The sequence below is a fragment of the Ahaetulla prasina genome, chromosome 1, assembly GCF_028640845.1.
Source record: "Ahaetulla prasina isolate Xishuangbanna chromosome 1, ASM2864084v1, whole genome shotgun sequence".
In the NCBI taxonomy this organism is placed as follows: domain Eukaryota; kingdom Metazoa; phylum Chordata; class Lepidosauria; order Squamata; family Colubridae; genus Ahaetulla; species Ahaetulla prasina.
Genome location: NC_080539.1, coordinates 96,953,562 through 96,976,650, shown reverse-complemented (window position 1 = coordinate 96,976,650; position 23,089 = coordinate 96,953,562). Strand labels below are relative to the sequence as shown.

The following is a 23,089-nucleotide window of genomic DNA, read 5'->3' as shown; positions in this document are numbered from 1 at the left end:
CTTTGTTGAATGAAAGAGGTAGTACTATTTGCATATATGAAACATTTTGTGTTGCCTTGCGGCCTCATATCTCTTACCTCTCTATGTGTGGGAGCCAGAAAAGATGTCTGTCCAGAAACTATGTGTTTTAGGCAAATGCTGAAGGAGAAAATGAAGAGGAACACAATGCTTTATAGCATTCTCAGTCTTCCAATTTTGGCAAACACTGCTGGAGGCAAAAAAGAGAGGGTGGAGGGAGGGAGGGAAGGGAGAGAGAGAGAGATCACAAAATTTCCTTATGCTTTTGTTTATGCTGTAAACAAAATTTAAAAAATCCGTATTATATAATTTGCTATATAAAAGTTGCATTTTTAATATGCCCAACTTACCATTGAAAGCAAAATGGTGTGTCTATTTTTTATTCTTTTATACCAATAGATACAAAATAGATACTAATTACCTATCTCCAGTTCATATTTACTTTGGGTGTTTTTAATGTTGCTAGGAGTGAAGCAGTGGCTTGAAGACAAGCAACAAAATGCTGTAAGAATTACTCTGTTAAAATGTTTTTCCTTCTCAGGTCTCTGCTTGAAAGAATAATTTGCAGAGGATTGCTCAGTGAAGTGTGCATTTTAGTTACCCACAGTAGTGTCTATTGTCCTGTTCTTGAATTGAATGATGTCATGTTTCATTTAAAGCTCTTAGCAATGCTCAGAACTGCATTTAGTGCAGGCAATGAGAAAGTTGTGAATCAGGTTCCAGGGAAAATCTTTTGTGTGTGTAAGGGGCTTAGTAGCTAAAGGCTGACTCGTGCAATATTTCTATCAAAGCAGCCATATAGACTAATAAGACTCATTTTACCTGAGGGCTCCTGGGTGGTAATTTTGCAGCTGCTGGAACTGAAGGATGCCTTCATCTTTGGTTGCACAGGTAGCTTATACCTCATTTTGGGTGGGGGGAGGAGGAGGAGAGGGAGAAGTTCAGTCATTGTTTAAAAAGTTGGAGGCATTCCATAGTGATGAGGTAAGTGTTGCAGAAAATTCTCCCTCATAAAAGTGCTTGGGACTCCAGGATATTTTATGATATGACAGAAAACTCTTAAGACGGTAAGAATCTGTAAGTCAACTGGATTTGCTAAAAATCTTGAATTCTTGCTCAGTTTTGGGAGAACTGGGAAGGAGTTGAAAGGTTGCATGATGCTTGGGAATTAAAGGGGGGGGAGACCCTCATTTGAGACACTCTTGTATTTTTCAGTGGGTTGTTGTACATCACTGTAATGTGCTAAACTGTAAGAGAGCATGTTTATGGATTTATAAAATCCATAAAGAATGCAAATTTTGTTTGTGTTATTTGAATAATTTGGGGTTTAATTGGCCTTGTTGTTGTTGCCCAGACTAACTGAAATGGTAGGGATGTCTATCCATGTCTATTCAAAATCTTCAGTATTTAAGAGCATGCCTTATCATTCAGGGATTTGGGTTGAGGGGGGTCAGGGAGTGTTTTCTTGACCCAACAGCTTGATATTTTTGTGCATGCATGTGTTGATCCAATTCTATACCATATTGTCCTATTCAAATACAATTTGATTAGAACATTTTGAAACAAACTGCATATGCCCTATAGTTACACAGCCTCTCCTGTTTTCATGAAATGAAACCTGTTGGAACACACAATTGATCCATCGAAAATAAGAAATAAAAATGCAGGCAGTGACTTATATTATTTTAAACTTGTAGACATTTAAGCATGAAAATATTGTATTCCTCTGAGTCACAAATGTCCAAATTAGGTACTTTCATTCATTTAAGAGTATTAACCATTCAATATAAATAGCTCTTTGAAACACATTATAATATTTTAACTTTTGAAGTTGCTAGAGACAAGAGATGTTTTTATAATTGTTATAACAGTTAAAGGGTTAGCATTACTGAAGTCATGATCAAAAAAGCATAAATTGGTATAGTTCTTTTTAGAACTTCATATCAATTGCATTGGAAAGCTGGGTTCATATGTGTTTTTAAAATGCATGTTTTTAATTTTAGTTATCTGTGGGCATGGAGGTAACATAATTCTCAATTTTACAGAGAAACTATCTCTACAGCTGTGTGTGTGCATGTTTAATCTTTGTTTAGAATATCAGCAAGCAGCATGTAACCCCACAGGGAGGAAGTCAGACAGGGTGGGGAACATTACTATATTTGTGGAAAGTTATGAGTGAGAAAGGATCACGTTACTAAACCACATTTCCTAGCAGAGTGTTGATAAGTGCAATTAGTTCTCTTTCCAGCACTTAGCCTAGCCAAACCAAACCAAACCAAACCAAACCAAACCAACTTAACACACCTTTGTCAATTGAAAATATTAAGAAAATGTGTAAAATTGGACTTTCTGTCCTCTGAATCAGGTTTCAGGTTGTAGTTAAATAAGATGCCCAGCACAGGTGTGCCATCACCATGATCTATCCCATTTTAGTTTTATTTAAATTCATCTCCTATCTGATAGCAAATGATATGAAGAATAGGAAAATTATTGAAGTGAATTATGTAATTAATTGTTGTAGCTTGAAAAGAACTGAGTAAATGTTGCCACTTCGAAAGCTCTGTGTTAAGCATCATAGTTAGTCTTACTATGCTTTTTCATTGATGGGAGTTTTGCAGAAATATCTTGCAGGGGAGTCTTTGGATGTCTTTGGTTTATAGTAGATATTTTGGAAGAAGACATGAACTTCAGTGGATGGGATAATGCTACAAATGGATAAAGATTATTCCCCCCTGAATTTGAAAGGGAGTTAAAGGGTATGCCAAGATGATTGTATAACTTAATTTATAGTTTGTGTGTGCTTAAAATTAATACTTTGATTTTTAAGATGGATATTTAGTTTTGGGATTTGAAAAGTAGTGGTTAGTGGGCAATACAAAGGCTACAAAAAAAGAGGAAGGTTTCAGAGGCTGGTGTAGTCCTGGGTTGCAGATTGCTCTTTCCTGTCATAGGGTCACAGAAATTGAAGGAATCTCAAGGATAATGTAATGCAGGATCTTATTTCTCTAGCTCTTTTCTTTTTTTCTTTTCTTTTCTTCTTCTAGCTGAAGTCTGAAGACTTTAAAGGCTTATTTGCAGCTAGGCAGCAGTACCTAGCCATTTGAGTTATTTGTATTTTTGATGTAAGTAAGAAAAGGTCAATCCTTGCCAGGTTAAAAAATAATAACATGATGAAAAAAATGTACTTCAGTGTGCTGCCAATTGATATAGACCAGACCAGTCTAAATAGAAAACATGCTGAATTATTTTACTATGTAATATTACTCTGAACTTTCTAGCTAGCGTGCAGCAGCAATTCTGTCAACAGGCACACGTTTCAAGGCTTTTGTTTTAATAAGTGAATCCGGAATCTAGTCCAAAACATACATATTGTTTGCAGGCAGGGTTTGAAGAGGAATAAGAATGGCATTGCATTTACTAGTATCCCCTGATCTACTCATTGGTCTCTCTCTGTATGTCTGGATTATGTCATATCATTGTGTGTACATTTGATAACAACTTGTGTTCACTGAGTTTCTGGAAAAATGCATTAAAAAAGGAATATGGATCCTAATCCTCAGCATTCAGTAGCATTTGCACAATCATAATCTTTGATTTAGAGACAAAACGATTATATTCAGGTCTCATCACTTGAACTGGTTTTCTCTTGTTATTTGCCAAGCTTCTGTTTCTGAAGGCTTGTGACATTAAAATCTATTAGTTATTTTTCATTGCATTTTGGGAGAATAAAATTAGACTAAACACTGTTTTTCTTTTGTTAAACTGTACGAATTCTCAGATTCTCTTTGTGTACTATTGACAAAGCAAATACAATTTAGTGGTGCTTTTGGGCTGTCTGTAATTGAGACGACATAGCAATCAACAGGAAGAAAGGCTATAGAATGATTGAATGAAATAGGAACTCTGTACTTCAGCTGAGATACCTAAGGCAGTTTATCAAATATAGTCTATTGTACTTTATGTTGTAGCTATATGTCTTCTGATAAATTAGAGGAAAGGTTTTCCATTTATCTCATTTACCCAGATTTCCAACCAGTCTACTTCTGAAGAGTAGTTATTATTCTTTACTTTGTGATTTAAAATATTTCTTGATCAGAAATCAAAGGAAATACTTTTTCTATTACTTTGCTGAAGAAATGCATACTTTATTGCTTATAATAAATCTTCAGTTTTCAGTAATTATAATGTCAACTATAATTAACTTCATATTACATAGATAAACCATAACAATGCCCTTTTATTTAATCCAACTCTTGATGGCTGTATCCATCCAATTGGATAATTGAAGTGGCTTACCATTAAAGTCTTCAGGAACTAGTTTAAATACTTGTAGACTTAAACACTTAAAATGTTAAAAATAATTAAAAATTTCTAATTTAGATTTGAACAACCCAATATAATTATTGACAAACCTACTATAGAAGCTATGTCTATTAAATGATGTGCCAGGGGAATGTAATCTGGTTAATAAGAACAATGTGTCATATATCAGATTAACCAAGAAAATGAAAATAAAACTGATGGTTCAACTTGACTTCATTGAGTCACAGTAATAAAAGGAGAAAGTGTAAAACTTGGGACAGACCTATCAGTAAATTTACAGAGCCTTTCAATCCATTAATATTTTTTTTCTGATCTTCAAACTTACGTTTTTTCAAAACTTAGGAGATTTTCAGTACAGATCACTTCCTTTAATCAAAATATGAATGCATATGTTGCAAAATGTCTTCTAGAGTAACTTCAATCAGGATATGAAAGACATGCAGATCTTTCCAAGATGTTATTGAACAATAATATATTAATATCTAGGGGTTAATTTTCATATACTATGCTGCTTTTCAACAATAGTGTGTTCCAAAATGAAATATACATAAAGAAAACAATTTTGAATACTTCTATTCATATAGTTTTTGTTAAAATGAATGCAAAGATATATGGATATGGCAAGCTTAATAAATAAGCATAAGTAACATGGGAATTCCAGCCAAACCAGATATTTCATTTACTTTATTAATGGCTTATTAGGGTTTCCTGGAATTAAAATAGCAACATGCCCAGTAAAATATGAATTCAAATACACAAGCTGGATAATGCAATTAAGAAACTTTTGGAGTAGGTATCATAATAAATCTAATGAAGAAAACGAGAAGAAGAATCAATTTTTGATTATCAATATGCTTACAGAATTTTTCAACAAAACAGTTAAACAAAGCATCATTCTTCTATAATGAGAGCTGGGAGATCCAGTTGTTGTTCATAACATAATGGTTACAGGGAAATAATTATGGCAACATGCAGATACATAATAGTGAAACTGTTGACCCTAAATGCAGCTCAAAACAATTCCCAGATGATTTCTGCAGCAGATTGGGCATTCTCTCTTGTTTGGATATTATGGATACTGTTGATTCGTTGTCGATATACATGGACTCAACAGACTACTTCTCAGAAAGGCAAGAGATAAAGTCACCACAGAAATTGCTCACAGATGTACTGTTGCATCTGTATATTCTTTATTTGTTTTTTGTTCTTTTAGATTTTAGAATTCTTTATTGGCCAAGTGTCATTGGACACACAAGGAATTTGTATTTGGTGTATATGCTCTCAGTGTACATAAAAAGAAAAGATACATTCGTTAAGAATCATAAGGTACAACATTTGATGATAGTCAAAGGGTATAAATAAGCAATCAATTCAAACTAAGATTTATTATTAGGAGTTGTAGTCTGTCCCCTTGCCCTGGTCCACTATATATATGTTAGTGACAGTAGTTCTTCCTAGTCATATCAAGTGTTTACAGTTTGGTAAGAATTTTTATTTTTTTGTGCTATATCTGAATTTCTTTTATAAGTTTCTATGGATCAGAGATTTATAGTTTTGTTTATGTTCAGGCAGGCAAAGCTACACTAATGGGTTTATTTATTTATTTATGCGTCAACTTAGAATCCATTGAAGTTTTCTTTCTTTCATTCTGGGTGTTTTTTGTTTTTTTTGCAATTTTGTCTATGTTGGCCCAGCAATCATTTTGATCATCTACTTTAGAAAGATGTGTAAAATCAAGTGGGTTTTTTGCACTTGATATGCAAAATATGGACATATGAATGCTGATTTTTTAAAAAAAGCTATTTAAATGAAGTTTAAAAATAAAGAAAGGTAGGACTCCCTACTGGTAGATGATTCCTTGGGTTGTTGTTTATAGGCAGTGTTTCTGCAACAGATTCCTCCTGGTCTGCTTGTACTCACTGAAGCATCTGAAGATAGCCTTCCATATGATTACTTTTCTGTGCATAAGTAAAATGGCTTTTAATGAAATCCAATATACATGCAAAATTAATATTCATTTTTCTCTCCCCACAAAGATGGCTACAGTCTTAATGGGTTGCCTCCAGTAATGGTAGGCACAGCTCCCAAGAAGACAGGAAACAACCTACATAGAGAAGACCGACACTTCCTCTACTGTGGAATCAAAGCGATGGAATTGTTGGACAGTGACCGGCCAGTTAGCTTCAGCTCAACATCTTCCTCAGCATCCTCCAGGGATAGCCACTGTTCCTGTGGTAGCAGAACAACCTTGGTTTCCAACACTCATCTGGGTTTGTTCAATCAGGATAAGGAAGTGGGGGCCATAAAGTTGGAGCTGCACCCAACCCAGCCGTTTCCCAACAAAGAGCTAAGAAAAAATAACCCCATCAAAGAACAGCTCTCGGATGGAAATCTTGGAAGAAAGCCAAATACGCCACGAAAACCTGAAACAAAGGAAAATAACAAAAACTGTGTCATGTCACTGATTGTTGAGTCTACAAGTCCAAAACTCCTGTATGTTGACAGAGTGGTCCAAGAAATTCTAGAGACTGAAAGAACTTACGTGCAGGATTTAAGAAGTATTGTTAAAGTAAGTGAGTTTTCCCCTCATTTAAGTTCAGCCACAATATAGAATGTATAAACTGAAATTTAATATAGAAAGAATACTAGGATCAAGGTTTGCAGTAAATTGGCTGCTGTGGGAAGCCAGGCATCTTGAAATTGATACATGCTTTTTTGGTTATATTGAAACAGCATGGTTCTCATTTGCAGAGTTGTCCTTCAAGACAGAGAGTATGCATTACTAATTAATAACTTAAAATACTTTTTGTTAAATAGTTCTTTTTCAGGTTTTATTGAAATTATTTAGGTTTTGTTTATTTTATTGATCCCACAAAAATCTGATATTTTATGAATTGTACACAAAGCAATGATAGTTGTTACTTTTAAAGTTAATCACTATCTACAAAAGACATAGTCAGTTAGCACTATTGAGTTTGAGGATGATAAAGTTATTTTCTTTCTAGCTGCAATGTCAAGTTGCCCATTGTATTATACCAGTACTTTTTATGAGAAGAAAACTCTTATTAGAACCAGGGAGAGAATATAATATTGAGCCTTCGATGTCTACAAGCTACTATGATCCCTAAAATCATTTCCCTTCCCTTCCCTTTTTGAAGTTATCCTTGTTAATTATGCAAGATGTACGTGAACCGTGTAAAGGCACTTTTTGGAAAATAGACTTTACTAACTTACTTTTTGCAAGTAGGCTGGTCTTAGAGCTTTCTCATTAAATCGGGCTGGTAAAAGAAGCTTCTTGATTTTCTACTGTTACCAAGTCCTTAGACCTTTAGAATCTGAAAACCTAAAGGTTGAATGGAAGGAAAAGTCAGGGATTAGTAGTACCTTACCTCTGTTTACACAAAAATAAATAGTATTTATTTCTAGTTCCTGGATGATAATTTGAGACTTCATATATTTCAAGATTTTAGAATATATCACTGGTTCTATTAATTCATGACTTCTAAACAATATTCTTACAGGTGGGGATTATGTATTTATTTATTGTTTTGTTTTTTGTGATTTTTTGACTTCTTCAATGCGGACATACATTTTACACATAATCTGGAAATGTTATAATGTATGGCTTTGGGCAATTTTCTTTTTAAGTACATCACTAATCTGGAAAAGAAAATACTAGTCTGATGATGCACACAGAAGCAGACAGCGAGGCAAATCAGATTATCAGGATTTGATATACAAAGGCATGTTGAAAAAGAATTAATCTGTAGAAACAAGTCTTTTCCTGCATATCTGTATTAGATATCTTAACTGCTGGTGTATAGTAAGATCCATACAGGAAAGAAGTTTAAATACCCTTAAACAAAACTGAAATAAAGAGATAAAGCAGAGCTACTGACATATTGTATAAATAAGGGAGTCATTTTAAATGTTTAATACTGCTGACATAATATTTAAATACCTTTATTCTCAGTTAAAAAAATAACTGCTTACTAATAAAAGTATTTATATGAATTTCAACAAGCATGTCAGTGTTCATTTGAAAGCATAACTAGATGTAATCTTGGTCAAAGAGAAAAAAAATGAAATTATCGTAATGCTAGAATTTATTTATAGGAAAATCTTATAATTTTGTACAAATTCCAGAACCCATGAAAATCTCTGAAATGTATGCCAGTTTAGTAGCAATAGATTTTTAGAAAAGATGTTTTAATGTACATTTAGAAAGTAGTAAAATGGCATAAAAACACTTTCTAAATAGGAAGATTTTCTAACTTAAGGTTCTACCAATAGATCCTGAAATAGTTACTTTTTTATTTTAGAGATTTTGTGTTTCAATAGCATGGTAGATAGCGATTACTGTTCTGTGATATAAGTATCTATTAGTTAAATTTATTTTGGCTATTGGTTTTAAGTATTTATATTTTAATTGTTTATTTAATTGGCTTCACATGTATCAGCTACAATTTTGTCATTAATTAGCAGAAAATTAATTTTAATAAGTAGTAACTTTGCAATTGTAGCTCATATAGGTTGGGTTCTTTGTGTTTTTCTTGAAAACGTTTCATTACCAGGCTGGGTAACATAATCACAAATAGTAATATTAACTGTCATTTATTCCTAAAGACCAAATACCTTTTCCTAGTTTCAAGTCAGTGAATATTCTTATTTCGATGGCTAGAGTTGCTCATTTTATTTAAAATTTAAATAAAAATAGTGAGGAAATTTAAAAAAATGCTTGGGTGAGGAGAAAAGACATCTTAGCATAGTGATGGTGAACCTTTTCGGGACCGAGTGCCCAAACCGGAACACACATGCATGTATATGCATGTGTGCGCACCGGAGCATCGGAAACCTGAAGACCAGCTGGTTGGCACGTGCATGCCTGTTTTTTGGCCGTTTTCCGGACTGTTTTCCAGCTATTTTCAGGCTGTTTTTTGGGCTGTTTTGAGGCCATTTTCTGGCGCTTTGGCACCCACGAAGATCAGCTGGCGATGGTGCGCGTGCCTACAGAGGGGGGCTCTGTGTGCCACCTCTGGCACGCATGCCATAGGTTCGCCATCACGGTCCTAGCACAAGTATTAATACAATCAAAGCTACATTCATTAAGAAAGTTCTATTTTTATAATGGAAAGTTTAATTTTCAGCAGATGTCTTTGGAGAAAGAAATTACTTATTTTCTTTCTGGAAATTGAAAAAGGTGTCTAAGTTGTTGATATAAATAAACGGCCACTGTAATTGTAATTATTTTTGTTTACTGGATGTAAACACACTGTGATTGTTCCTTTGGTTTTTGTCAATAATTATGCTTTTAAGTTGTTTCATTTGTTTTAAAATAAATAGCAGATGGTACAGCAAAGGGATAGAGTAGCAACATGGAGTAGCAACATGTAAAGAGAGGTTTTTAACCCTTTGCCCTGTCATGACCCTAATTAAAATCACTGTTTACCCAACAAAGTGCTGTTTACAATAGAAAAGATGCTCTCTTGTTGCCAATGGTAACTTTTCTTCCTTGTGAACAACAGTGAGGAAGAGTTTCCAATTAAAATTTTAGCAAAGAGAACGGGTTATATGCTTCCCTCTAGGACAGTTCCTATTTTGGATCCTGCACATGACTGATACATGCATGCAAAGACATGCATGCAAAGACAAAGCAAACTACAAGACAAACACCACATCTAGATTTGTTGCACAAAAAAATATTAGTATCTTAGCTTTTCTTCTAAAAAAAAAAAGGCTTTCCTTTTGAAAATTTGGAAAACATATTGAAAGAAGTGGAACCATTAATACACAGTATGGCTATACTGAACTATGGAGAAGCATTTAAATAATTAGTATTGAAAACCTAGTTTCAATACTAGAAAAGTCTCTAATAAGTCACAGCCAAAACTGAGAAAAAGTGAACAAAATTTTATGACTGAATTGAGTTGGAGAATGATGAGCCATGAAAAAGAACCCTGCAAATTTCAGCCCACTATTATGGGTGGCCACAAATTTTAAAAAAAACAAACATGAATCAAAGGGAATATTAGAAAATCCCAGGCTGTTGTTTTATCATGTTCTCAGTCTGAAGTCCTGAAATATTAGATGTTCAGTACTGAGTATTCCCAGTAAGGTTGTTCACAGTTGGGATTTTTGCCTCTAAATTTTGTTTCAGAGTTAAGTTGGAGGAAGTTGGTTTAATATCTGTTCTTGGTTGCAATTATATAGCACTGTGTAGCCCAAATCTTTCTGAAAAAGAAGTAATAAAAACTAACAGAGACTTCCACAACCAGTTAACATAGTTTACCTGCAGTGGTGGGATTCAAGTAATTTAACAACCGGTTCTCTGCCCTAATGATTTCTTCCAACAACCAGTTTGCCAAACTGCTCAGAAAGTTAACAACCGGTTCTCCCGAAGTGGTGCGAACTGGCTGAATCCCACCACTGTTTACCTGGCTATTCAAAAGTATTGAACCAAGTCTCTGACTAGTCTTTTGAACTAATAAAGTAATTTGGAATTAGGATTGATACCTGTTTAAACAACAGGAAAAAGTAGATAGAAACAGGCAAATAATTATTGAAATGAAAGAAGATAATGATTTTACTCCCAAGGTAGGCATGCATTTACTAGTCTTTATATATTATCTGCAAATAGGGTGAGCAATGAGACATCAGATTTGCTAATGGCATCGAATTATTTACAGTAGTTACTATAAGATCATATCCCTAAACTGGGAGTAGGGGCATTAAAAAGAGAAATTATATCAACCTGAAATAAATGAGGGCTGATAAAAATCTCAGGATAGAAGTAATTGACCCCTGAAAGGCATGTTGGGCTTTTGAGTGACAGCTACATATTCATCTGAAAAGAAAAGTCTCCAGGTTGTCTTCAAAAGTAGATTGATATAAAGAACATTAGTGATTTATGACATGCAACTGAGAGCAGGCCTATTTTTTTTTATAGTGCTGTGCATTCTTACCCTAAGAGTAAAGATGATATTTAAGCGGTAGTGCTGTCCCATCTACAACTGTTTGCACATACCATACTACACTGAACAAATCACTTTACTCATAGCATCTCAGTTTTGGTGAAATAAAACCTCACCATATTTAGTTGAATTCATCCCCATAACACCTCAAGAACAGTTCTGGAGATCAGCCTTGTTTTATGTTTATTTTATTGCACCTTTTTAGCCTGCAGCCATCTGGAAGGAGGCTAAGCATGGAGGCTGTTTCAGGCCAAGTCCAGTTAAAGAGCAAGGAATCTGTATCTCATACTATTCACCTTAGTCTTTTGTTGACAAAAAATGCCCAGAGCTCTAACTGATATTATGTTTGTATTTCTGACCAATACCATTAAAGTCAATGCTCAATCCAAAAGTTGGAAAAAGTGAGAAAAAGGTGTAAGAAACTATACCTACTAATGTCTAGTTACAAGAATTACCTTGTAAAAAGACCTTTACTGAATCTTGGTTGATTGTCAGTGATTTAAAATAGATTTTAAAGGACTATGAGGAAAAACTTGCAAGAACCTGTTACAAAGAACATGAGTGGCAGGTAGATAATTTACAGGTTTGATCATATAATTTTATTGTAGAATGTAAATTAGGGGATGTTTCAGAGACTTCCTTGAAAATACGAATCTCTGGAGTTTATGATGTTCATGAAGAATTATGTTCCTTTGTTTTCTATTTACTAATTCCCCAACTCCCATCCTCCAATCTCACAGTAAATCTTGTGGTTATGGCAGAAGATAAGGGAAGAATTTTCTCTTTCTCAGGAGCAATTCACTTTTTGCTACTCTTCAAAAATATTGTTTTGATAGAAGTTATGACAAAGCTGGTTGCCCAGGTCAGAAATTTTTGCAACTCAGGCCTGAAAATGATACTTAATTGTGATCTGATTTGAGACCGGGAAGCTGCTACAATTGCCATCTTGTCTCTTTTAAAGGAGCTGAACTTTTGTTCTGTTCCAAATGCAGAGTAGCCAAAATATTGTGATATAAACGTTGATACATTGTTCTGATAATGATGGCTCAAATTTGTGATATAGCACATTGTTAAATACAGGCGAACATATTCATATAGTAAGTCATAAATCCTCTTAACAATCTAGTTCTTTTTGTTCACTCAGTTAATATGCCTAGGGAAATGGCCCAGCTTATGACCACAAGTGAGCCCAAAATTTCTGTTGCTAAGCAAGGCAGTTGTTAAGTGAGTTTTGTCCCATTTTATGTTCACAGTTGTGAATTACTGCAGTTGTTAAATTAGTAACATAGTTGTTAAGTAAATCTGGCTTCTCCATTGACTTTGCTTGTCAGAAGGTTGCAAAAGGTGATCACGTGACCCCGGGACAACTGTCATAAATACATATCAGTTGCCAAGCATCTGGATTTTGATCATGTGACCATGGGGATGCTGCAGTGATCATAACTCTGAAAAATGGGCATAAGTCACTTTTTTCAGTGTTGTTGTAACTTCAAATGGTCACTAAATGAAAAGTTATAATCAAGGACTACCTGTACTCTGTCCCAGCATATTTCTTCAGAATGGAATAGATAAATGTCTACAGGATTTTTTTTATTTTTTTTTGTTTACATTTATATCCCGCCCTTCTCCGAAGACTCAGGGCGGCTTACAGTGTATAAGGCAATAGTCTCATTCTATTTGTATATTTTTACAAAGTCAACTTATTGCCCCCCCAACAATCTGGGTCCTCATTTTACCTACCTTATAAAGGATGGAAGGCTGAGTCAACCTTGGGCCGGGCTCGAACCTGCAGTAATTGCAGGCTTTGTGTTCTAATAACAGGCTTCTTAACAGCCTGAGCTATCCCGGCCCTACAGGATTCCCTGTAAAAAGACTACTAGAGGAGCATTTGGCTCAAGAACTTCACAGAGACATTTCCACATGAACCAGAGGTGGGTTTCAGCAGGTTCTGACCAGTTCTGGAGAACCGGTAGCGGAAATTTTGAGTAGTTTGGAGAACCAGTAGTAAAAATTCTGACTGGCCCGCCCCCATCTATTCTCTGCCTCTCAAGTCCCAGCTGATCAGGAGGAAATGGGGATTTTGCAGTAACCTTCCCCTGGAGTGGGGAGGGAATGGGGATTTTACGGTATCCTTCCCCTGCCACACGCACCAAGTCATGCCACACCCACCAAGCCACACCCACAGAACCGGTAGTAAAAAAATTTGAAACCCACCACTGATATGGACATATAGCATATTTTTACAATACCCTGAAAGGGCTGTGCAGGGCAGTATGTCCAATCTGGTAGGAAGAAAGCCCATCAAAATTTCAGAACCAGGATGGGGGAAAGATATATGCTATTATATATGATTTTATGAAAAAAAATAATTGCCCTATCGTATTGTCTGATCTTTTACATAACTTTTGTTAGATTATATTTTTGTGCATCATGATCATATATAAAGGAACCCGAGCGAACAATTACAACAAAGTTTAGTCCTTGTTTCATATCCTCATTGCTACAAGCTTGTTGCCTTGTACTCTACCTGGAGATGACTTTGAAGACCACTTAGAAGATACAATTTGCTACAAAAGCCATATGCATACTTGTTGGCATATGAGCATATTATGTCTGTACTTAAAACTGCCCAGAAAATTTCAGTTGAGAGGGCTGGTTTAATCTATAAAACTGTGTATAGTTTGGCATTCCACTTCCAACTGGAGTTGATCTGTCTAGCCTGGTCATCGGGAAAACCCCTTAAAATTTTGTTGAAGGGAGGGAGGGGTGGTGTAGACGAAACCAGAAGTTGCTATTATAGAATAAACTCCCTTAGATGTTAGGTTAGCCCCAACTATGGTTGCTTTCTGAAAGGTGGTAAACTGAGTTTCTTTTAGAGAGCTTTTGAGAATCTCTTCTTGTATGTAGCCATGGAAGCACTGTGGCTAATATTATTGAAGGAATGCTTACAGGTGTTTAAATCTGTTAGTTAATGGTTTAACAGAGTGTTATTGTGGATATTGTGTAATGTATACAATATTTATATTGTATACTTTAAGGGGCTATAATTTAAGGGACTAATTTCTTTTCTATTCTGGCATATTACATGATCTTATCACTTGAAACTTTGGTATTATTAACTCAGGTATTCTTGTTTTGAATCAGTAAGGTATTTATATGCAGAAACTCAAAAAATCCAAAAGGGGTGAATAATGAGTGGGTTTTTGGTTGCATTTCAAATTATTTTGTTAAATTGTTTGAATACTCAAACTGTAAACTTTATTAAATTAGTTTTAATTCCATGGTTAGTTTAGGAGGTTGGCCTTTTTCTTTTGTTTTCCAGCAGATACTGAGTTTGCTTTAACAATAAATGGTCTGGTATGTTATCAGGGATTTTCCACACTTTTTTAAAATCAGGATTTCAAACATTCACAGCTTGCTATCATATTGTTAGTATTTTCCATTGGTCTGTTTGGGTCAAATAATTTTTAAACAGGAAAAAATGATTAAAGCTATAAAACAAACTCATGGTTGTGTAGCTTTGATCATTTTCCATGCAGGACAGACTGAGGGATCATGTTCCATTTTTAATGGCATTCTAGGACGAGTTTGAGGAGCTATTAAATGACAAGGCACAATACAGAACTCTAATTTGAAAACTCTTGAGTTATTTATTTATTGGGTTGGTTGGTTCCCATGAATTATTTTGAACATAATGATCTTCAGAAGTGGGTTTTATAGAGCTTTTTTCATCTCTGTGGCTACAATCCCAGTTAAGGTTAGTTAGGAAGTCCTAGGGTGAGCTGTGCGAACAAAGTTTTGATTCTCCATGATACTCATTACTTTGACTCATAAAATTTAAACACGCTGTTTTTGGCAAGAGAGTTGAACTCCCATGCCAGTAGAGTTTCTGTTGGACTTCTTTTTAATAAGGGCTTTCAAATGGTAAGACAAAATAGCTACGTTTGGTGATACAATTGCTTGTTCTTGCCTTTAATAACTAAATAACTTCATAAAGAAAGAGGCATTCAGAGTTAATATGATCATTTTGGTGCTTAATGCATAGATATATAGTATCCCATCTGCAACTTTTCCAAACTTTTAAGATTTGGCATTTCAGTGCACCGAGGTACTGTTTATAGCTATATACTATTCAAAATAAATGACTGGATGTGAAATATTTTAACAAATGTTTTAGAGGAAGAAGCAGCAACGTCCTCATTTACACACACCTCTTTCCCAGAAACTGAACAATATTTAATTTTGCATTGTAAATTTTGATAATAATCTGAGGAAAGGTCTAGTAGTGTTAGGTTGACCTTGTTTTTTTGGCAAGTTCTGTACCATGATTTGCAGACAGAATTCAAGTAAAATAGTTCAGCACCTTTGTTTCCAAATCCTATTAGAAAAATTAGGTTAGCCATGCCAAAATCCAATTTACATTTTGATGGATTTCTTATTGTCATACTTGAGTGATCATTATCTGCAGTCCAGTTTCTATATAGTACAATACAGTTTCTGTTTCTTTGTTTTACATAAAGAATAGAGCAATCTGTGGTTTCTGATACTTCATTTTTTATAGTAAACGGTCTTTGCTTCACACTTGTATCTTTTCCTCCGGAAGCAGTTGTTAAACTCTTAAATGAATAGAATGAGAAACAAAAGGTCCCAAAAATAAAAAGCAGAACCTGACAATATTCAATTTAAAAAAACAACAACTTGTCAGTAAAATTGGATATTTGGTCCAAATGATTAGTTTCAGTTTCTTGTAGGCATAATTACAATCTGCCTTCAAATTGGGACTAATATGGGGGGAAAGAATTATGAATTCCTTTATAAAGTACCATTTAAAAAGTTTTATTATGCTTAGCAATAGTTGTAGCTCTCTATTTTGGTTTTTAGAGCAAGCTTATTTCATGCTGGTAGAACCAAATTTGTATTAAATTTCAAATTTGGAAAGATCTACCATTGTATTAGCTTATTTTTCCACTCACTGATTCAGATTCTGGGTATGTTTGTAGCAATAGTTTCTCCTTTATGAAGTTTCTTAAATCTTTGGTAGAAGGCAGCTTGTGAATAAAAACAAAAGGTCAGTGGGAAGTTTCAGGAAACCCTGGGGATATTGTTACAGTGACCTAATACAATAACATATTTTAAGAGGACAGATCTTAAGAATGAAGTCATAAGATAATGGAATTGGAATGAAAAATCATGGCTCTTAATTGTTAAAAACCTCCAGTATGTAGATATATAATTACATTTACCTAAGTTCACTTTTTTTCTTAAATGGAAGTAAAATTATAATTTAATGAGGAAAATAGACAAAACAGTTGTTTTGGAGGGGGAATTGATTTATGCAAAAGACAGTTATCTGGGAATAATTGGATAAGAATCCTTATGTCCTGGTTATTGAGCTAAAAGTTGCACTATTGTAGCTTGGTTTCTATGTATGAAATGTCTTGATGTTTCAACAGGTGACATATGGCTGTTAAAATCTAGGTTTGGAAAGATAGCAGCAAACCACTTTCATAATGTTTGCAGGAAAACTGCATAGATATATATTCATGGAGTTTGTTGTGTGAAACTGCTGGTAGAGTAGAATGCAAGTAGAAATATTGAAGTTGGGTTCTCAGACTGAAAAAATAGGAAGCAGAAACCATGAAAGAACAGTGTAATAGTTTTGGAAATCCACTTGTCAAGACTCATGCTAATGCCTTGGTGGAGCAGTGGTTAGAATGCAGTATTGCAGGCAAACTCTGCCCACTGCCAGTTCAATCTTGACCGGCTCAAGGTTGACTCAGCCTTCAACCCTTCCAAGGTTGGTAAAATGAGGACCCAGATTGTTGAGAGCAATATGCTGACTATGTAAACGATTTAGAGAGTGCTGTAAAGTACTATGGAATGGTATATAAGTCTAAGTGCTATTGCTACCTCGGCAGATACTCGCAATCAGAAAAGTAGTATTTTCACTGAGTGTTCTTTAACCAAATTTATTGAAACGATACAGAAATCTTGGCTATGCTTACTTTAGAACAGGGGTATCCAACCTTGGTCCCTTTAAGACTTGTGGACTTCAACTCCCAGAGTCCCTCAGCCAGCAAAGCTTGGAGACCCCTGCTTTAGAACTCAATTATTTTTAACTGAATTAGAAAGGATTTCTTGATCTTGCTAGCCACTTTTTGATATGCTAGGAAAGTAGCTATCCATTTTCTTGGTAAAGAAAAACTGTGCAGGCGTTCTGGGCTTATAATATTTTGCAAATTGCCAATTTCTTTCCCAGAATCTGAGAAGCCCATTCCAAAAGTCTTGCTTTATTGAATACTCCAAAGGCATTTAGAGCGTAGGGTAGTTTTGCTGCAGGAACTGCTCTCTACGGTTCATGACTGATGTTATCTGGTCTTGAAAACTAAACATGTCGGAACTGATGACAAATTAGATGGTAATTCCAAAACTGTGGGTTAGACTTGATGAAAAAGGCAATGGCAAATCACTTCCATACTTTTACCAAGAAAATGAATGAGTTCATGAAATCCCCAGGAGGTGAACTTAACTTTAAGGAAATTTTACTTTTAATCAAAGAGGAATGAAAATGGTTATAAAAACAATATACTGAGATAGAGTTTTGTTTTCGTGATTCATTTATAGTTCTTATTCATCTCTTCCCAAATATAGTCTCTATGTTCATGTATTTTGCATCTGTTTGTGCAAACAAAATCCCGAGAATATATTCTAGTATACCACATTATACATTATGTGTAACTACCGTGTTTCCCTGAAAATAAGACCCTGTCTTATATTTTTTTGAACCCTAAAATAAGTGCTTGGCCTTATTGCCATGTGCTCAAAAGCCTGATTGGGCTTATTATCAGGAGATGTCTTATTTTGGGGGAAACAGGGTAGAGAGCTATATGGATAGCTAAATATTTTGTTCTTTATAAACTGACAATAATGACATTTATGTTGCATTTTTGAAATGTTAAAAACATGTATTTCAGTAGCTCTGAAATAATTATATTTTTCCCAGAAATCTGCTTAAGTTGTATGAAACTCAGGTATGTTAATAATACTGAGGGGGTGGGGTGGGGGCTTGCTATAGGAAGATGTCATTGATTTTATTGGGTATTTAATGGAGATGATTAAACTGTCACTAGGAGTGAAATCTGAATACATTTGCAACTTGAAAAACATACAGGGTATAGTCTGAGCAGCACAGTATGTTCAGTCTTTGAGAGCATTTCTTTCGTATTGGTGAACAGATAAAGTATTGTTATCTCCCATAATAGAAGGCCTGTTCAGGATGGACTCACTGAAGGGATTACAGTAATATAGAGTGAAATTGATCTGGCAGAGACTCATTTTACACAGTTAAAGGTAGTTTCGTTTTCTGGGGAAGAAAAGAGCAGACAACATTAAGGCACCCTTTTCATTTATTTCATAGGATTACCTTGATTGTATCACTGACCAATCCAAGCTGTCTTTGGGTACAGAGGAGCGATCGGCTTTGTTTGGAAACATAAAAGATATTTATCATTTCAATAGGTAAGTAAATATTAAAGTTGAAAGCATATGTAGAAATGACACATTAAAGCTTTTCCTGGTTTTTTTTCCCCCTTTCAGGAAGATTAAAGGATGAAGGTTGAACAAAATGAATAAAGAAAATTGGGGAGGGCAGTACTTGAAACAGATTTAACAGTATTATAATCTTCAGAGTGAGGGTAAAAAAGGGTGAAAAAAGATATTTCCAGAGCTGTGTTGTGTCTCCCTGTGACATTCCTTCATATTGTTAGTGATTAAAAATGTTGTTAGTTTAATTTTGAGACTGGCCTGTGCATGGCCAGAAACTGAAATAAACAGAGTCACATGCCAGTGAATGTTTAGGAACATATCCGCTCCTTTTCTGAATGTGGTCTTGTCACAAAATCATCAAAGGCATTGCTTCTAAAGAATTTGTGCATAATACTGAGAAGTATTTGGGTATTTTGCAGGTTCAGTTTCTTTTACGCCTGTCATTTAATTATGCTACAAGATAAGCCTGCTTCAGAGAGGTTCACTCCACTTATAAAAAAAATGTTTTGCTTTCATTGAAGCTGCAGAGATCCTTCTAAACTCAAATTTGACGTTTCGGGATTTGCTTATCCAGAGAAGCACAAATGGGAGCCAGAGAATTATATCTATTTTAGTCAACCATATCCCTGTGAAGAAAACGTAGACCGGGCATCAAAGATATGTGTCCTTGTCACATCTGGACTCGATTATGGAACATATTTTGCCTTTGCATACCTCTATAGTCAAATATTAATATAGTCAAATATCAAATATGACTTGGATATTTCAGCTATTTTGGTTTTTGAAGGAACTAAAGCACAGCTGTCAAACTCCTGACCCATGCCCGGTTTAGCGAAGGGGAAAAAAAGTCCCGATACATCACATAATGTTGCCGTGACGACGTGAGTTTGACACCCCTGAACAAAAACAAAGATAAACTACTTCTTGGAGTGATTGGAGAATATATTAAGCTTTTGGTTGTATGTATACAATCATTTTCAGACTACCCAAATTGAAAATGAGAGCAGGACCTATAAGTGGCTGTAACAAAGCAAACATTTAATTTAAATTTTTTTTGTTTTTGTTTACATTTATACCCCGCCCTTCTCCGAAGACTCAGGGCGGCTTACAGTGTATAAGGCAATAGTCTCATTCTATTTGTATATTTTTACAAAGTCAACTTATTGCCCCCCCAACAATCTGGGTCCTCATTTTACCTACCTTATAAAGGATGGAAGGCTGAGTCAACCTTGGGCCGGGCTCGAACCTGCAGTAATTGCAGGCTACTGTGTTCTTAATAACAGGCTTTTACCAGCGTGAGCTAAACCGGTCCCCGACACTGCAAAATTGAGTGAACATTGAAATGAATTATGAAATTATGAATTTTATTTATATGGATCCTTTCCATGTATTTAAATTATTACTTCTCCTAGCACAGTGATGGCGAACCAAGTGCCGAAAAGGGAGTGCGTATGCATCTGGCCCACAACCCAGAAGAGGAGCTGCCCAGGGCGCATGCACACACCCAAAAATGAATTTCCGGTTTCAGCCAGCTACTGTTCTGGATTTCTGGCACGCATGCGCGTGTGACGATCAGCTGGTGGGCACGCATGCTTACGCAGGAAAGTGGAAGATCAGCTCCTCCAGTTTCCGGCACTGCTGCATGCAAAAAGGGTAGCTGATTGTTGCGCGCGCATGTGCACCAGAAACACAGAAGAGGAACGGGCAACGTCATGCATGCCAGAAGACATGGCTCCGCGTGCCACAGGTTTGCCATCACAATCCTAGCATATTAAAATCACACATGTTGAAATCCTTGAAAACTTTGGGAAGGAACAAAAGTTGTGCTAGATAATCAGATCCCACCTCATCAGCTCTATAATTCATATAATATGAACTCAATAAAATGTGCCCTTTTGTAGATCTAAAAACTGGATTTTAAATCCTTCTAGCTAGCTAAGAGTCAGAGTCATCTGAACCTCTGAAGGACAGCAGTGGGCAGGCAGGCAGAAATTATTCCTAAGGGTAGGCATTGCCACAGAAAGTTATGCTACCTAGGTCTCATCAAATTATATAGCTTCAGGGAATGGACCTTTTGCCTGGTCATTCTGTGAGAGTAGGGGAATGGGCAGAAATGGTGAGAGATAGGGAATCCCAGACATTTTTTGTGGTTAAGTTTAGAATAGAATAGAATAGAATAGAATAGAATAGAATAGAATAGAATAGAATAGAATAGAATAGAATAGAATAGAATAGAATAGAATAGAATAGAATTTTTTATTGACCAAGTGTGATTGGACACACGAGGAATTTGTCTTGGTGCCTATGCTCTCAGTGTATATAAAAGAAAAGATACCTCCATCAAGGTACAATACTTACAACACTTAATGATAGCCATAGGCTACAAATAAACAATCAGGAAACAATATCAGTATAAATCATAAGGATACAAGCAACAAAGTTACAGTCATAAGTGGAAGGAGATGTGTGATGGGAACATTGAGAAGATTAATAGTAGTGCAGATTTAGTAAATAGTTTGACAGTGTTGAGGGAATTATTTGTTTAGCAGAGTGATAGCGTTCGGTAAAAAAACTGTTCTTGTGTCTCGTTGTTCTGGTGTGCGGTGCTCTATAGCGTCGTTTTGAGGGTAGGAGTTGAAACAGTTTATGTCCAGGATGTGAGAGGTCTGTAAATATTTTCACAGCCCTCTTTTTGACTCGTGCAGTATACAGGTCCTCAATGGAAGGCAGGTTGGTAGCAATTGTTTTTTCTGCAGTTTAATTTACTTTAATTTGCTGCTAAAGGCAGTTTTTAATCTATTGCCAGAATATTAAAATTGCCTATAACTTTATTATATTTTAATCTGTATGTCACCTCAGGGAAACCATTTTCAACAATATGTCAACATATTTTATATAAAGAATTAAACTTCACCTTTTAAAGCAAATTAGGCAGCTGTAAATAGCTGCATTGTGTCTGCTTTTCATCACCCTCCCATTTATAAAGGCTTATCAAATTTAGCTCCAACATATTTAATTTAAAATTAAGTATTTATTTACCACTTCATGAACCACTTGTCATAATAATAAATCTTAGCTCAAACTTCTTGGCCAGGTATGCTTTTCAGTGGAAATTTGTGGGATCTATGGGAACCATTTTAGATACTGCCTCATTTCCTATTTCTAACTTTGGGGAAGAATAGCTTTTTTAAAATCAAAATTGGAATGTTAGCTATTTTCCATTTTATATGTGTAGCTAATATTCTGCCTGGAAAATGGAAATTTTTTTTTTCTTTCTGCCACAGTGAATTTGGCTGACTTGGGTCATGAATCTTGATGTGTCATAAGAACTAATATTAGCAATGCTGCTTCATAGTTAGTTACACTGAGCATGTCATAATTAAAGGTAGAAGTAGAATTAACTACATTAATGACAACCTTTGTGAATCTATTATGCAACACCAATCAAGAAATCACTAATAAAAACTTCCTTTGCATAGGAAAAGAATAGTATAAGTAGCATCAGAATTCTTTTTGAACTTGCTTGCAATTTTGGCTTTTTGGTCAATCTTCTGTGTAATCTATTCTCATTTTCAACCAGGCCCCACCAACCCTGGTAAAGCCCTTCAAAATTATGCCAAATCAGCAATCAACCAGCAGATGTAACCAGAACAAAGTTCTTTATATTCATTATGATAAAGATAACTAGTTCTTAATAATGTTCTAATCCATATCTGGTAAAACACTCCAGACACACCTTGACAGAGTTGCCATGATTTGCACCTTGTGGTGCAACCAAAACAATCTGGAACTGAACACACTCAAAACCGTAGAAATGGTGGTAGACTTTAGGAAAAACCCTTCCATACTTCCACCTCTCACAATACTTGACAACACAGTATCAACAGTAGAAACCTTCAAATTTCTGGGTTCTATCATATCGCAAGATCTCAAATGGACAGCTAACATCAAAAACATCATTAAAAAAGGACAACAAAGAATGTTCTTTCTGCGCCAACTCAGTAAGCTCAAACTGCCCAAGGAGCTGCTGATCCAATTCTACAGAGGAATTTTTGAGTCTGTCATTTGCACCTCTATAACTGTCTGGTTCGGTTCTGCAACCCAACAAGAAAAACACAGACTTCAGAGGATAATTAGAACTGCAGAAAAAATAATTGCTACCAACCTGCCTTCCATTGAGGACCTGTATACTGCACGAATCAAGAAGAGGGCCGTGAAAATATTTGCAGATC

General features: G+C 35.3%; 1 protein-coding gene across 7 annotated transcripts in view; it reads left to right on the top strand.

Moving 5' to 3' along the window:
- The window catches only part of PLEKHG1 (pleckstrin homology and RhoGEF domain containing G1), a 132,495-nt gene that overhangs the window by 75,042 nt on the left and 34,364 nt on the right, over positions 1-23,089 (top strand). For 6 of the 7 annotated variants that reach the window (XM_058169557.1, XM_058169548.1, XM_058169575.1 and 3 more), the window contains 2 exons: positions 6,378-6,910; positions 18,730-18,830. In XM_058169557.1, coding sequence (XP_058025540.1) covers positions 6,378-6,910; positions 18,730-18,830 — 634 coding nt within the window. Of the gene's footprint in view, positions 1-985; positions 1,003-6,377; positions 6,911-18,729; positions 18,831-23,089 lie in introns of those variants that run through there. The other variant, XM_058169601.1, reaches the window with a different exon arrangement.